This window comes from Boleophthalmus pectinirostris, unplaced genomic scaffold, assembly GCF_026225935.1.
Source record: "Boleophthalmus pectinirostris isolate CB_2022bp ecotype Guang Dong unplaced genomic scaffold, ASM2622593v1 HiC_scaffold_16, whole genome shotgun sequence".
Lineage (NCBI taxonomy): Eukaryota > Metazoa > Chordata > Actinopteri > Gobiiformes > Gobiidae > Boleophthalmus > Boleophthalmus pectinirostris.
This window is the reverse complement of record NW_026571095.1, coordinates 10,695,197-10,712,576: the sequence shown is the minus strand read 5'-3', so window position 1 is coordinate 10,712,576 and position 17,380 is coordinate 10,695,197. Positions and strand designations below refer to the sequence as shown.

The window sequence follows — 17,380 nt, the reverse complement described above, 5'->3', positions numbered from 1 at the left end:
TGCTTGTAATTTGGCCTGGTGATGTGGCCTTCTTGTTTCCATGGAGACAGTTAGACTAAATGCCATACTGTAGATTATTTCAGGAAAAAAAACAACACGGAGTCGATGTGGTGAAAAGTTACACAGTGCACCTTTAAATAGTCAGTTCATTGCTTGCCTAGTTGAGTCCGAGGAGCATATCAGGCGCTGAAGAATTGCCGCACATGGGATATTAGATTAAAACAAATATGCAAATTTAAAAAGGAATTCGAAATGATCCAAGTTAAGACGTTGCTATTTCTACAGTTTTTGTTGAGTAGAATAATTAATGGGGAGCTTTTATAGGGGCGAGGTGCGCATTAGTAACATTTGTCAAGTAGATAAAATGTAGTATTTATTCATCTTTTGATTGTTCCCAGTGGGTCTGGCTGGAGCAAGCTCTGCAGCTATGGTCCAACTAAGCTACAAAGATAGACGATCCATCATTACAGTTAAAGGTCCTGTATTACGCAAAATTGACTCTTGTGAGCTTTTAGCCGTGGTACAATGTTATTACCTCCTCAAAAACAGACCTGGAGCTGTGTTTTGTTTCATTCACACGTTTGATTAATCCTGCTTTATTAGTCTGTTTACATCTCCAAAGCTCAAAATGCTCTGTTCCACCTTGTGATGTCTGTCAGGTCAAGTTAACTGCTACATTTTAAGATGGATGTACGCTGCGAATTTTGGCCCTTTTTGAGCCGATTTTTCGTGCGACAGTTTTTGGGATCGGGCCGGGTTTTGGCCTAGGGTCTAGGTCTAGGTCCCAATCAGCAATCGTACGCCGCAAGAATATCAAACCTGTATGAAATCCAGTCGCCTCTCGTGAGGGTTTCGCACTGTTGAAGTCGATCGTACAGTTTGAGAACATGAATCGCGAGCTGTGAACTTTTAAACCCTGCATTTTGGTTGTACAGTTTGAGCTGGGGCTGATTGAAACGATCGAAAATATCGCACAGTACACGTCCAACATTACATTTTATTTAGTCAAGATTGTAAATTCCAGGGCAGAAATTATCCAAGTGATTCTAGTGAAGGTGTAAGCTAAAGAACACGATGGAACACTTCCTGTATTACCATATGACATCACAAGGTGGAACAGAGTGTTTTTTGTTTAAGAGAAGAACTGTGTGTGAATGAAACAAAACACAACTCTAGGTATATTTTTGACGAGGAAACATCATAACATAGATCATTAAACAGCGTAATATAAGCCCTTTAATTTAGAGTCTCCAATTCACATAAAGTGGCACGGGAAGCATGAGGGCTAACCACTCTGCCACTATGCAAGAATAAAATGGAATAAAATTTTCAGAAAATCCAAAATTTGTGTTGCGGTGTAAAGGGAGGCTGATTACTTACTGCAATCAGCGGTGTACTTTTCTCTTCGAGGCCAATCCAAGTAATCAAACTATTTTAGAAACATTTTTACCAAACAGTTGAGGCAAATTGTGCTGCCTTTTAACCAGGTAAGAAGTCCAAAAAAATAAAAATAAAAAATCTCTGGTCATTTAGCAACTGTCAGTGTTCTTTGTCAGCAGCCAATCATGGGTAGTTGTGATGCAAATCAATGCAGCGCCATCAGTGCAAAAAGGAAAAAAACTGTTAACTCTTATCTGCAAATGGATAATAGCAACGTAGCTGTCGGAACATAAGGGCAGAAACAACCGCCGCCGTTTTTTGGTTGCAAATCACCTTGTTTACCGAGCGAGTGCTGCCGAGAAAACTCCGAATAACAATGTAATTTTTCAAACTGTCACTCATCTCTCCATGGCACTGGTAGCAGCTGGGAGTGAGCACAGTCTTGTCTTGAGGGCCCTACTTTCTCTCGCGGCAGAAGAACCCCGAACGTGTCAGCGATGAAGACTTATTCCGTGTGTTAGCGGGGGGGGGCTCGTGGCCATTATCCGCTTTAAGGTGTGACTGCCAGGTGAGGCTGTTTTTCCAAAGCGCGGTAATTACCAGGCAACAGCGAAGGGATGAGTCTAGCCCCGGGCTGGACCTGCCTGTGCCACGGCTGCACCTGGGGCTATGCGGATGTGGTGCGGAGGCCAGTGCACATCGCCATCTTTTGTTTTGCCAGTGTGTCTCCTGCTAATCGGCTAATGAATGTCCCAAGCCTTGCTGACAGAGTTGGGGCAAAATACACACACGGTTTAATGAGAGGTTACCAGACCGTTGGTTCCACTGGTAGCTCCATGGCACAGGTTGGTGTAGGTTGGATTAGACCGGCGAATGTTGTCCACTAAGGGCCAAATGTGTCCTGCTCGAGGACACGTTGGCTATTATGGTGTGTGGTGTTGTTTGGGTTGTAGCTAACTAAAAATAAATTCACTTTTCTGAGGCAAAATATAAGGCAGATTTGTCAGGTTGCCAACATGCCCAATTTGCTTTACAGGGGGTAAAGGTGGCTAGAAATTGTCTGGTGGTTGTGAATTTTTTAACAAATCGGAAAATACAAATCCATTTTTAGACACTGGAATGACGCAATGTGTTCTCTAAATTGAATCAGTTTGAGATGCAATGCAGTCAGACATACTGCTACTACATAGTATAACAAAGATGAAAGCTATAGCACAGTGGCTGTTTGGCTAATCTGGTACAATATAATGTTAAAATAGTCACAGGATTTCAGAACAATGTTTGAAAGGCATTTTCCCAGCAGTTTTGCAATTTAGATACAATTTGGCTGTTGTTAACATTATAGCTGCTACTTCTACAATTACCTCGGGAGCATGCCCATGTTCCCACAGCCCTATGTCCCTCATTTCTCTGTTTTTTTTTTTTTTTTCCAAAAAATTAGGCCCTATGTTCCCTCATTTCTTTTATCATCAATTTGCATCAGATTTTATCCCAATTTTCTCCTAACCCAACCTATTATCCAGCAGCAGTCGACTACACATATAATATATAGGTCATGGTGCAATAGCCTGATTCATCAGCCGGTTTCACTTCGTGCAAACCATCTGACCTTGCAGCATTAGGTTTCGTTTCCTTGACAGTAGGCGGGTACTTTTTTTATTTAACCAATCGCTGCTATTTGGTCATGACATAAACATTCTCTTTCTTCCATCGTTAAATCCTCGATCTCGGGGATAGTTACCAAAACAGAATGTATAGCTTCGTCTACATCCATCTCAACTGCATTGTTTACTGTTGTGCTGTTCCACTAAAGGGACCCAGACAAGACAAGCACTTGAGTTTGACGTCATGGCTTCACAGCTCTTCGCTGACTGGCCAGTGTGTGGTCTACAACTTCTGGGGTGTTTGCAAACCGTCTAGTATATTCTGATTGCTGACCTGGTTGCTGGAGAGAAATTAAATTGGGTGGAGGCACTAGGTGGCGCCAGCCTGGCTAATGGTGCAAAGGACTCTAGGTTGAAATGACTCTGACTCATCCCTCTAAATGTGGTATAAAAATAAAAATGACTTGACTTAAAGTTTAATTTTGAGAAAAATCTTAGAAATAAGAAAAATCGTAGCAATGAGGGAACACAGGGCTGAGGGAACACAGGGCAGACCCATTACCTCTATGTATGTCATATCTGCTGCTCATGTTGAACTAGATTTATAAACCTTAAAGACACTATATTACACTATTTTCACACTAATGTTGTTTCCTCATCACAAACATACCTCGATTTGGGTTTTGTTTCATTCACACATGTTTAACACACAAATCCTGCATATTTAGGCTGAGCTCACCACTCTGTTCTGCCTTGTGATGTCAAGTGGTAAAACAGGAAGTGCACCACAGTACTTTTATCCTCCATGCACCTTCATTAGAATCATTTGAATAATTTCAGCAATGGAATCGCGAATCTCTACTAAACAAAGGTTAAAAGGAGCTGTTAACTTGAAAACTTTTGCTTTTATGACATCACAAGATGAAACAGAGCATTTTGAGCTTTGGAGATGTAAACAGACTAATAATAAAGTGTTAATCAAACATGTGTGAATGAAACAAAACACAACTCCAGGTATATTTTTGACGAGATAACATTATAACATGTCTTAAAGCTCACAAGAGTACAATTTGAGTAATAAAGGACTTCTAAGCACACAGTGGTCTCTGGCTTTAACAAACCCTTCCGTGCTGGGCGGTGTACCTTGTTGAAACTGCGCCCGGCGGAGTCCTTCTCGCTGGGTCGGAGCTCCTGCAGTTGCGCGTCCAAAATGTCCACGAGCTGTTCCATGAGACGCACGGAGGAGCTGACGTCCCCCGCGAACACCGGCCCCTGGGTGTGCCTCGCTAGCTCGTTAGCCAAATTAGCAGCGTTTTCTCCTGTTCGGATCTAAAAATAGACACAGAAAAGCAGCGGGAGCCTTGTCAAGATGGGTTCAAGTCAGGCTTAAGTAATAGTGTGAGTATCACTTGAAATACATCGCCAGCAGGGGTAGAAGGAAGTGAAATGATCAGTACAAAGTGACATGTTTGAACTCAATGTAATAGTCACAATTTTAGATTATTCAGTACTTTAAAGGTGCAGTGCGCAACACTTCAAGTGGAGCACCCGCCATATGCTTGTCTCCATGAATAGATGATTGCATTTACAACTCTGATCTGTGAAGAGTCGCTCCTATTCACAGAAGGAGTTATTGTATTTTTGAACAAAAGAAACACCCATAATGAACAAATTCTGGATGCATATGTTTAATGTCATACCCTGGTACATTTTAGGCCAAGCAATAACGTTTCCATGGAAAGTAGGTAGCGGCTCCTCCACCAGAAAAATTACACAGTGCACCTTTAACAAACATGTATACATTTTAGAAGATGGGCTTACTGTCCCAAACCTAAACAAAAATTCTGAGTAAGAAATGTTTCATTCATAGCCTGCTGGTCATTAAGGCCACCTATTCATAGAACCATAGTTATATTAGTAACCTTTGTTTTTGATGTGGAGCTGGAACATCGTATATTATAAATAAGTTCAAATTAAAGTGTAAAGAGTTAAAATTGTTCATAAAGGTCAGTTATAACAACGTCTACTGCTAACAGAGCATTAACCCTGGAACTAGAGCAGGGGTCACCAAACCTTTTTCTCTCTGGGTGTCACATTATCGCTTTTGACTGTGATGGGGGGCCGGGGTGGGGTGGCCGTATAACAGAACTGTATGACCCTGACGATACAGATTATATTCTTTGAAAACCAGGGGGTAGAGCGGCCGAGGGGGGGGCAACGGTCAAAGGGACGCGGTGAGCCGGAATCGTTTGATGACCCCTGAACTAGAGGATACCTTGAAAATGAAACCTGGATAATACTTAGATTTCACTGTTTAATAATATACCATTGTGACACAAACCATTGTAAACTGTACTCCCTTTAGGATCAAACTGAGATCATTGTATGCATAAAGGATTTTATCGTCTGTGAACCAGGAAGTGCACTATTAGCATGCTAATTGTTTGCAACACTGTGACAGAGCTTGTACACTCATCATAGTGAATACTTAGGACACTAGGAATGTGTTAAGAAAGTGATAAATAACATGACTGCTGCAAAACCATTTCAATCTGCATTTTTTTCTTTTACGTTTTTGAAGATCAGGTACAACATAAACTGCAAGCATTAAAATATATAGGATTTTCTTACGCTACAACTTATGCGATGGGGACAACTTATGTGTATTTACTAACTATACAGTAAAGGATTGCACATTGCATTTTTCATCAAACATTCTAATTATTTACAGCTGAAAATAGAGTTATATGTTGCAGGAATGTCAATATTGCTAGAACCTGTTGCGTTATAAAGCTCTTCCTCCAGTAGTGAGGAGTGGTATTCCCTCTTTGAATGCTGCATGTTTGGTGTTGCGCTTTGTTGTGTAGAATGTGTACATCTGACAGACTTCCAACTGCAGGAGAGAGTGGAACTTCAAAGTCTCTAAAATAACAGCATCTCCTCCGAGCTCTTTGATTGTGCCAAGCTCAGACGAGGGCTGGGAAACGGTGCACTGTAGTTCTGATCTTTAGATTCAGTCGATACAGAGCTGTGATCATGTCTGATTATTGATATCAAATCCGCAGTCATTGGATTTCTGCAGACTCTATGGAGGCTGTACGGACGCTTGTTGGACGGGTATTTCAAGCAGGGAAACAAAAAAAGTAGAATATAATTATAATTAGTCACATGGTTTAGAAATTAAATAGCTGTATTAGGTTTCACATTAATTTGTACTGTTTTGGATTTTTCAGCTTTAACAAACATTAAAGGGATATTATAAAATTATCTAGCATTTTTCTAAATTATTTACACTGTTAAACTTGTATAATATGTCTGATATTTCTCTGTATTCTTTAATACAGCGTGTAACTTTTTAACCATAAAAAAGATTAAAATGAACACATATTTATTTTGGATATTATTGCACACAAATGTTATATTTACACTGAAAAGAATCACCTTATTAGAAACTATTTCCAGACACGTAGTTTCTGTGTCCGCAATCAAAGCCTTCCCTATCCACACAGTAACGCGAAACTGCCTGAAATGCTGGTCACATGACTAGGCTGGCGTCATGTCATCTCCACGTCACGTTGGCAGTAAAAACAAGGTAGTGGAGCACCGTGTTTGAAGTTGCAGCAGCCAATTTTGAGCCAAGGAAGATGGCAAGCGAGAGAGAGCACAGACATAAAAGGTTGTTCCTTGTTTTTCATGGCCTACTACTAGTACGTAGTTCTAGTTAGGCTGTTTCTCGTTTGTCTATGGTTTGTTTAAACAGTTTTCCACAATAGCGTCACATGATTGATGCCACGAACCCAGCGAATCAGGAAAGTGCAGTGACGTGGTCCAATAAGGACAGCAACTAGAGCTCCTACATCAGCATATGAACATTTTCAGGCGTCCGCACAGTGCCGGATCAGATCTGTACTCAGATGAATTCATGGGAGCTGGACGCACCAGATCGTTCCATCTCTGATTAGTGTGGACAAACAATGCATCTGCAATGAAAACGACTCAAATACGTACTAGTGTGGATGGGGTCAAAACTTCTTACTTGTTGTGATGGGGCTTGTATCTCCACAAACCTGACTCTTTCAGGTTTTTCAGAGTTCTTTTTTTTTCACTATGATATTCCGCAGTGTGGCATAAAAAGTATCTATCTCCAACGAGAAATGTCCGAGTATGATTTTAACTCTATTTCCAGGGGAATCATGCAGACGTGCCATTTTCAGAAAGTTAACACTGTTACTTTTAAAAAAATATTTTGCAAAGCTAACAAACTGGATTTAAAATTTTAAGTATTTAGGTCTAGCATTTAATATTACCACCGCTAATTAAATTTGCAGCAGTGTGGGCAATCCTTTTAGACTCTTTCTCACTACAAATCCCAAGTAAAATGTGCGGCTCTAATCCAGTGATTTTTGGCCAGTGGAGCCACTTCACTGACTCTGCTTTGGGACTATCTCACCACATGTTTCCAGGCGCTTTCTGAGGAAATTTTTGGGTCAACTAAAGAAATGTCCTGCCAAATGATAAGATGACAAAAAACTGGGGTGTGGCAAAAGTATCTATGTATCTGTGTATCATAGACAGTATATATGAATGGACATAGCTAACGTGGCCTCCAGGGAAGTGCGCCAGGGGGCTCTTCCGGCTCCTTCTGATCCTGGCTCCAATTGGCTTACATTGGGATCTTGTATCCCCTCTCTTTGTAACCGCTGCTGTGAGCCTCGACATTTTGATCTTAAAATGTTCGTATTATTCCCCTGAGGTTGCTCCCGCTAGTGTTAGCAACAGGTTTGATTGACTAGAGTGTTTCGTTGCTAAGTAAGCCTCTTCCTGTTTTCCTGCCTCTTCCATCATCGTTTATCATTTATCCAATGACAGCGGCTTTTCTGGGGTTTTAACAAGTGGCTCATGGCATTTCATAAAACTATCAAAGGACCTCTGCCATTTTGTTTGTGGATTTAACTGTGTTGGTTGATTTGTCATCAAGGAGTACATCTAACAATTTTAACTTGTTAGACAACTTATTTTTCGTGTTGCTGCTATTTAATTTGTTCTATAAAAAGTCTTGAAAATATAGCGATATAGGTTCATTTACAGTTCGTCAAGGCTTGTTTGGCATTTAATTTTGCTAATAGACCTTTTACCAGACCTAATAGACCTAGTCCAGTTTTTCTGGTAAGTAAAATAAATAAAATAAACTGATGGTAACTGCTGTATTAGTTAAATAAACTGTTCGGATGTGTAGTAGTAATAGCCCAATGTTACCATCACATCCGTCTTCAGATGAAAAAAGAAATTTAACAACCTCGATCATGACTGGCTCTTGTGGTTGCTATGACACATGCGGTCAGATTTCCAAATATGGATGGCTCCAAATTCGCTCCTGTAAGCTTTTGCATCGGAGCTTCATTTGACTGGAGCTAAACGCAATACGTGACAGTCGCTTCTTCCACTTCCTTTCTACAGTCTATGATCTGACCCAAACCGCATTCACAAGACTACAACTGCACTGGAGTTCATACAAAAAACATTTATAATATTTATGCAGGAAAAAGTACTAGGAAACAAAGTATTTATAAAAAGACAGATTAAATGTGTGAATCATGAGTTTCAACTGCATCTGTATTACTATATTTCTACATTTTTATTTTTACTTGTACATATACATTTATATAATTATACCTTATTGACACCAGTCTCTTGTTATTTTTGCTACTTATTTTCATTGCATTTATGTTTTTGCTCTTTTTTTTTTATAATACATTGTGATGTGTGAGTGATTGGGTCCAAATAATTTCCCTTGTGGATCAGTAAAGTTTGTCTATGTCTGTCTATCTACAAATGCAAAATAATAATAATAATAATAATACAGAATAACTCATTCAGTTGCTTCTTTATTCTGCTGTTATCTCATATAAATCCTTTTAATCTAAATCAAATTATTACTTGACTAACAGAAATAGGCTGAGTGCTTCCTTGATGTAAAGTGCTATGTATAATCATTTACCATTTACTAAACAACTAAAACCCCAGCTAGAGTCTTCACTATCTTCCTGAACATGTGAAATATTCCTGTATTTCGGCCTTACCTTTTGAGCCACTTGAGTGACCCAGTGGGAGGTGCAGTTGCTGAGGTCAGGCCCCCGGGAACACCAGGCCCCAGACACCGTGCACAGGTAGGAGGCCATACCTGCACAAACACACAGAGCACACAGGGGTTGGACATGAGCCAAAATGGTGGTTCTGATACCCTCTCCCCTGCTGGCCCTCTGTACAAACCCACTCGCTCTGATGGAGGCCAGTCACTGCTACAGACACTTTGAAATGCTGCCAGCAATACGCACCAAACAAAAATGAACAATATAAAGCGTTTACACCATTTGGGCATATTTAAGCAATGGACCGATAAAATACAGACACCAAAGTCTTTGTACGTGTGCAGAGGACCTCACAGCTGAATGTTGGATCCTCAAATAGCATTTATGGATATACAAAGCTTGAAACTTTAAAATGGAAAGGGCCCCTATTACACTATTTTCTGATCTATGTTATAACGTCATTTCCTCATCAAAAACAAACCTGGAGTTGTGTTTTGTTTCATTCAAGCCTGTTTAACACACAAATCCTGCATTAGTGCCATGTACTCGGTCTTGGTTTCGAGACTGGCCTCAAGACATTTTTTTTACGGTCTTGGTCGACCGCATTTGGACTCAGACATGAAGGCACTTGGACTCGGTCTTGTCTCGGTCTTGAAGGCGCTTGGACTCGGTCTCCTCTCAGTTTGAAGGCGCTTGGACTCGGTCTCCTCTCAGTTTTGAAGGCGCTTGGACTTGCTTGTCTCGGACTCGAGGTCTGACAGTCGACGAGAGCGATCATATTTCATTACGGCTGCTGTTGTTGGCAATAAACCTCTTAAAAAACATTCTACTTGTCCATCTACCTCACATCAGCGTGCCGCTCCTTGCCTTAAATTAACATTTCTCAGATAAAACAGAGATATATCTATAAAAACATTGATATTTATGCACGAAAAGTAACTGTACAATACAAATAAATGTAGAAAATTACAAAGATGGTCTCAATTTGGTCTTGATAGTCCGTGGTCTCGGCCTTGTCTTGGTCTTGACTTTTAAAATCTTGGTCTTGTCTTGGTCTTGACCTTCAGAGGTCTCGGTCTTGTCCTGGTCTCGGGACAGTGTGGTCTTGGACAGGTCTTGGTCTTGATTAGAACACTACAATGCATATACAGGCAGAGTTATTTTCTCTCAAACCGAAAACACTCCACTTCCACTTCAACACCACTTCCACCTTGTGATGTAATGGAGATAATGCACAAAGATCATTGGATCATTTCAACCCTGGAATTGTCCATCTCTACTAATCAAAAGGTAAAAGGAGCTGTTAACTACTGCTTCATGACTTCACAAGTTGGAACAGAGCATTTTGAGCTTTGGAATTATAGTTAGACTAATACACCACGATTACTCAAACATATATGAATGAAACAAAACACAACTCCAAGTATGCTTTTAGGAGGTAACAACATTCTAAAATGACTAAAAGCTCTCACGAGTGACAGGTATATTGTATAAGAATTGTTAATATTTTGATAAAATTTAAAACTTCCAGCAAAATTGCATATAAAACACATTCATTGTTAACAAATCTGCAAGTGGGTGTTGATTTGAAATTGGCATCAACATAGTTAGCTAAATGTCTACCCTGTGAATATTTTAATGCGGTTTCACAAAGAAAGTCAATTTGCTAAAATACAATATTGTCTGATATTATAAACCAGCAGCCAATTATCCCTCGTGCGAGCTTGAAAACAACTTGAAAACAACTGATTTACTTATCTCTGTGTAATCTCTGTCATTCAGTATGGTCCATAGATTTAAATTTTCTTTTGCAATCCATTTACCTACATTAAAATAACTTATAGAACACGCAATATTTACTATCACAATTCTTCACTATTCCCACATGTAATAGTCATCAACACATTGTACTCAGGTTTATATTGTAAATGACAGGTTTTCACGTTTTACTAATTATCACTTGGTTTGGTGGGATAGTACTTGTGGTAAATATGTAATCATAGTTTTACATCAGTTAAGTGGCAGTTTGTGGGGGAAAAAACCAGGCCTACCAAAATACAGGAAGTAGTGAGGCGTTCGAAAACAACTGAAAATTCCATCCAAAATGCCGGGACAATTACGTGAAAGCATAATATTTTTCTGATAGATGGCAAAATAGCAGCGTTGTCATCTATTTTGTATTAGTCCTATCAAAACAACTGTAATTTAAACAAGTTTTGGTCCTTTTTAGCATTATGGTTGCTAAGTAACAGCTATGGAATTAGTACTTTGCATGTCACATCTGCTGCCCATGTCCAACCAAGAAATTCAATTATTAATATGAGCCAAAATAACTAGAAGAAAGTAGAAAAAAAAAAAAAAAAAACATAAGATTTTTAGTGAAACCTTAAAAATACACTACCAGTCAAAAGTTTGAACATTTTTTTTCTGTGTTTTCATTTTTCTTTCTACATTTCATAGATATAAACACAAATCATATGAAGCAAGATATATGAAATTTATATAAATTAAATAACGCAACTTTTTTTTTTTTAGGGTCAGTCTGGAATTTTGAACATAGGACCTCATTTCCTAGTTGACCAGAGTGTTGGAGATGTGTGGAGACACTTTTTTTAAATATTCCATCCAGTCCTTGTATTTGCAGAGGTCACTGGTGCTAGGCTAGTGCAGGTCAATGGCCATAGTTAGCCTGTCACTAAAAACAGTCTTACCCACTCCACAAAACACCCGAAACAAAACTATTATTACACCAGAATATCGATGTGAATGTATGTGTTGATAGAATAATGTTTGAAATAAAACTTTGCATCTCATGAATTGTCGCATGTTGAGGGACTATTTTCTCAGCAGCAGCGGAATTTTACTTTGTCGGTAAGACAGGTGCTAGGTGATATCGGTGCGCCGCTGTTCAGCTTTCTGTCAGGAAGTACAACTCCCTGCTGCTGCTCAGACATAAATCCTTCAAATGCAAGCTTGGTTTTATTTCTAAAATTATTCTATTGGCACAAACATTCACATCAACAGTCTAGTGTAATAATAGATTTGCTTTGGTTGCTTTGTGGACTGGGTAAGACTGTTTTTAGTGGCAGGATAACTATGGCCATTGACATGCACTAGCCTAGCACCAGCGAACCTCTGCAAATACAAGGACTGAATGGAATATTTAAAAAGTGTCTCCACATGTCTCCAACACTCTGGTTCACTAAGAAATGAGGTCCTATGTCCAAAATTCCAGACTGTCCCTTTAAAAGGCGCACAATGCAACTTTTTGGTTAGGTGTCCATCACCTGCTTGTTTCTCTGGATATAGAGTATCATTGGACCTGCAACATCTAGACTGGTCTTCATGAAGACAGACAAAGCAATAACATCTCCAAGGAAAAAAGCATTTGTCCCTCCATCTAAGTTACACAGTGCACCTTTAAGTAGTCTAACCTGTCATGTGCCCTGATCAACTCAGCTACACTTAATAAAGACCACCACACCTTGACTCGCGTGTAATCTCAGCCTTCCTTTCTCACCTCCCCAGTCACAACAGAGTCTCGTCCTCACTTTCATCGTACAATAGCCCTGCTTTTATTTTGACAGCTCTTGTCAGTTTCAGTGACGGGGTGCCAGGGCTGACTCGTGTGAGAATCCCGTGCACTGGCAACCCCATCTGCAATTAGAACCGCGAGCCGAAAAGTGCTCCCCCTCTATGCCCGGTTTTGAGACCTGGCTTTTTTGTTTTTTGTTTGCGTCTGCTGGTCCACGCAACAAAAGAGCGCACATTTTGTTTCTCATAAATCACTTTAATTATAATCTGAAGATAGCGTTATATATTGCTAAGATGGCTATAGTTACCTTTTAACATTTCCTAGTTGGTGAAGCTAACCGGAGGCACTGCTCTGTCTGAAGATTTGTTACTCAAATTAGACTTTAAAGGTGCAACTTTTCTGGTGGAAGGTCTGTCAAATTATTTTCTCCATGTAAATGTTATTTCTTTGTCTGGAATGTTTCGCAGTATGGTATTAAACCTTTCTATCTTCTTGGACACCAAACCAGACCAAGATACAGGTCAGATCTGTGGAGAGGTGACCCTGATCACAGTCCGAATGCCTGTTTTTAGGTATTTTTTGAGATATAAAATCACCAGTTATTTAATAAATGAAAGTTAGAAGTCATACTGTGGAACATTCTAGGCAAAGCAATGACATATCCATAAAAACAAGCAGATTACCATAAATAACTGACTTAGTTATTGACCTAGTTAGAAAAAGTTTTAGTAAATCCTGTGCACTGCTTTTTTTAATCCAACTTCTAACGTGACCATAAACACTTGTATTAATCATAGGCTAGTGAAAATGTGCTGTTTAAGTCCATTTTGTATTTTTCTAGTCTTTTCACACAATCTACAATCTTATCAGGCTAACTCCCCACGCATGATGTCACTGCAAAGTTTCAGTATATTGCTAGAACTCCCCTCCACGCTCCACTTTTGATGCCTGGCTTCCCACATTTCCTACTGTTTTTTTTTTTCTTGTAGTGTAACGACTGTGCTTTCTGGATTTAATTAGAGAATTCAAAAACACTGCTCTTTTTGTCGGGTTTGTTTTCATACCTTTCCAAATATTATCCATCATCTTCATGGTGATGCATGTGCTTAGCGAAACAGGAAATGGGCATTCTGCACTCGGATTACTCTAGTTACAACGGGAGAAATGGTTTTTGGGCCCGACTTGGATGTGAAACATAAACAACTTTTTGGGGAGACTTGCAGAAGTGTATGTCTTGACTGCAGAGAGGTGGTGATTAAGTGTTTATAGTATTTACCATTAACTCCAAGACAAACACTGAAGTCATGTACCCTGTATTTCTTTAGGGCACCTCCTCACAGGGGTTTGGGCATGGTCTAGTGAACGCTATATATCTTTTATTTAATACTACACTACTTTTCCCCAATTATTTATTTTTGAATTATGTTGTAAAGAGAAAGAATGAGTCCATGGTCATGACATCATTCGTAATTGGCCAGAGGTTTATGCCGATTGCTGTTCCTGTTCTAACACAAATTCAATTCATCAATCACTGAATTTGTCAAAAAGGGGTAATTTAAGAACATTAAGCAGTAAAATACAATAATAATAGAAAAGCTCAAACAAAAATCTCAGCTCAACAGGTAGATAAAATCATCAGATACAATGTTAGGGCAGTTTGAGGAGAGTAAGAGCCCTTAGGATAAAAGTGCCCTGAAGCAGTAAATGCGTCTAACCCACTGCTTGAATGATGAGAGCTGGCATGAGTATTTTGTTTACTTGCTTACGTTCAAAAGTTCTTTAACAATTATAAATTACTGTTTTTTGTGACCAGCCTGATGACCCCGAGAAGCAAACCACAATGGCACTGCATTATAAAGTTGGCAAAGTTGTATTCCTGCTTGTACAAATAAAAGCTTTTTAATTAATACAGTATTCACAGTGCCATCTCACTGATGTCATCTGACTGGCAATATCTATCAGTTTTGTAATTATATTTCTGCACTTTGCTTGTATTTGTCTGAAGTACTTTTCTGTAGAGGGGTCTTCCACTTGTTTGTCGAGATGTGGATACTTGTCTGGAAGGATCCACAATGGCATTAAACTTGTCTATCTCGCATCTATTCGGTGTTTTCAATGTTCAAACATACCAAGATAATCATGCATTTTTACTATGAGTGGGGTCGCCTTTCCACAGACGTAATCTCTAATTTGATCTAATGGTGCCACCGGCTTGTCTCCATGGAGATAAGTAAGAAAGTTTAAAAAAATAAATAAACAGTTACATAGCACACTTTTAACATAACGCAATTTATATAGCATATTTATAAATGTAAACTATAACTGTTTCCCTCTATGGAAATGAACAAGTTTAATGCCATATTGTGGAACATTTTAAGAAAAGCAATAACCTCTTTATGGAGCAAATAATGTCCCTACACCAGAAAAGTTACACAGTGCACCTACAGTAAGACAATAGAGTATAGCTATAAAATGAGTGTAAACCTCTTTGCATACCCTGCAGTACACTGTGAGTGTAAATGTACACTGAAGCAGTACCTCGTGTTCCCTTGGGGCAGGGTCTCTCCACGGTGCTGCCGGTGTGGGTCTGGGGCCAGTCAATGGCTCTGCGGCGGATGGCCTCACAGAAGCGGCGTGGGGTGGGGGGCAGCTCTGCCACAGTGGGCTCCACAGTGAAGGGCACCGGGGGACCTCGCGAGTCCTCAAAGGGGTCCCGGCCTTCCCGAGGGTCCGGCCCTGACATGGTGGTGTCACTGTGCTGGCGGACAGTGGACACGGCAGTGGTGGTGAACATGGTGGTGGTTTTAGAGTTGGAGGGAGGGGCCGAGAAGTCCTCTATGGTCGGTACTGCAAAAAGAGAAGCATGAAAATTGTTACGAGTTATATATTGCTAGAATGGCTATTGATAATTTTCATTAACATTCCCTAGTTGGTGAAGCTAACTAGAGGCTCTACTCTCTTTGATGCACTGTTACACAAGTTAGACTTTAATCTAAGCTTTATTTTAACACAATCTGACCATGAAGAACTGACCTTTTGAAATATACATCTAAACCTAAACTTGTGATTGATTGCAATGATTACAGCTGGAGAAAATGTGCAGTTTAAATCCATGTTGTATTTTTTTCTTGACTTTTCACACAATCTAAAATCTTATCAGATTTTAGCATGATGTCACTGCAAAGTTTCAGTATATTGCAAGAACTCCCTTCTATGATAGAACTTTCCTCTACTGGAATAAGAGAAGACCAGAAATGTTACAAATGGGACACATAATAAAAACATTAGGGGTGCACAATCTATTCAAATCAAATGAAAACCGCAACTTAGATGGATTCAAGTATCATAGCACAAAGGCTGCAATTATTTAGATATTATAATATTTTCTGTCAACAACAAAATATACGTCTTTTAATGGTGTGTGTGGGGGCGGGGGTTTCTATTTCATGTCAAATGTTTTTGGACATGTCGTTTACTTTGTCAATAAATTAATAAAGAATATGTATTTTTTTTAAATACATCACGTGAGCTGATTTGGGCTGTTTAATAAGTTCCTTGCTCATAACATTAAAGTCATAAGCCAGGCTACAAAGTCATGCTAAAACCCCCCAAGCACGATGTCACTGCAAAGTTTCGGAGCAGAGCAATGAAATATCCATAGAAATAAAAAGGTGACAGAGCCCCAAACAAAAACTTAAACACTGCAATAAAAAAAAAAAAAATAATAATATATATATATATATATATATATATATATATATATACACCACATGTTTTTATCCTTGAACCCAAAAAGATGTAAAGCACGACTGAGTTTTATAAAAATGTGTTGAGCCTTGAGTTTGTAAAGTGTGTGAAACTCCACAGCCCAAAGTCACCTCCATCAGCACAGATTTTATCAGAGGTGCCGATATTAGGCAGGAGGTCTCTGTATGTTTAGTCAAGCGCACAGATTGTATTGTCACTAAACAAAAGTAAACATTGTATTTCACGTAGACTTATTGGAAAAGCATTGCAGCATAGTGCCAGAGGTGCATTATCATCTGATTTCCTGTCGACTAGTACCACATGAACAGCACTTTGAGCTTTGTGCCAGTGCCATTAGCGTCTATGGGCCTGTAGCACATTAAACAGAAAATCAACGTGAGTGATGGAAATAGTCTGTAATACATGCACCTTTTTATGAGAAATATGAAATTCTTTAAAGAAAACCTACTATGCTTTTGTCTGCTATATAGTTATAATCTATGGTGCATTTTAAATCGCAATATACATCTAAAACGACTTTAAAAGAAACAAGTCTGCTGAGTTCCGTGTTAGAAAACTGGAGCACAATGGGAGCTGACGTCGTTGTAAACGTCATCACAACAGTAGTCAGGAACTCCGATGGATAGCTGCAGATCAAGTTAGTGAGTAGCAGAAGTGTTTTTCATTTGTACCAAAATGATGCGACGCTGCCGGATCCTACACTTATCACAGATTAAGAAAATAAAATGAGAGACATGAGAATGAATGAATGAATGGGGAATGAAGTAAATACAGAGTGTGGGCCTATGCTGATGGGGTCTTGAAAATAAGTGATTAAAGACTGCTTAAACATGCAGGAATCACTCAAGAGGTTCAATCAGAAGGGGAAACAACTACAACATGGTCAAAAGCTCTGAAAAGTCAATTTTGCATAATACAGTAGGTCTGCTTTAACTAAATTTTCACCTAATTACTATAACGTTTAAGAATTGCTTTGGTGTACTTAACATTCTTTACACCAACGG

General features: G+C 39.3%; 1 protein-coding gene across 1 annotated transcript in view; it reads right to left on the bottom strand.

The window, feature by feature from the left end:
- LOC110159573 (adhesion G protein-coupled receptor L2-like) overlaps window positions 1-17,380 on the bottom strand; it is a 254,156-nt gene that overhangs the window by 72,743 nt on the left and 164,033 nt on the right. Inside the window, exons 6-8 of the mRNA XM_055151769.1 lie at window positions 15,147-15,455; window positions 9,065-9,165; window positions 4,128-4,313 (exon numbers count right to left, since the gene is read on the bottom strand). Coding sequence (XP_055007744.1) covers window positions 4,128-4,313; window positions 9,065-9,165; window positions 15,147-15,455 — 596 coding nt within the window. The remainder of the gene's footprint in view (window positions 1-4,127; window positions 4,314-9,064; window positions 9,166-15,146; window positions 15,456-17,380) is intronic.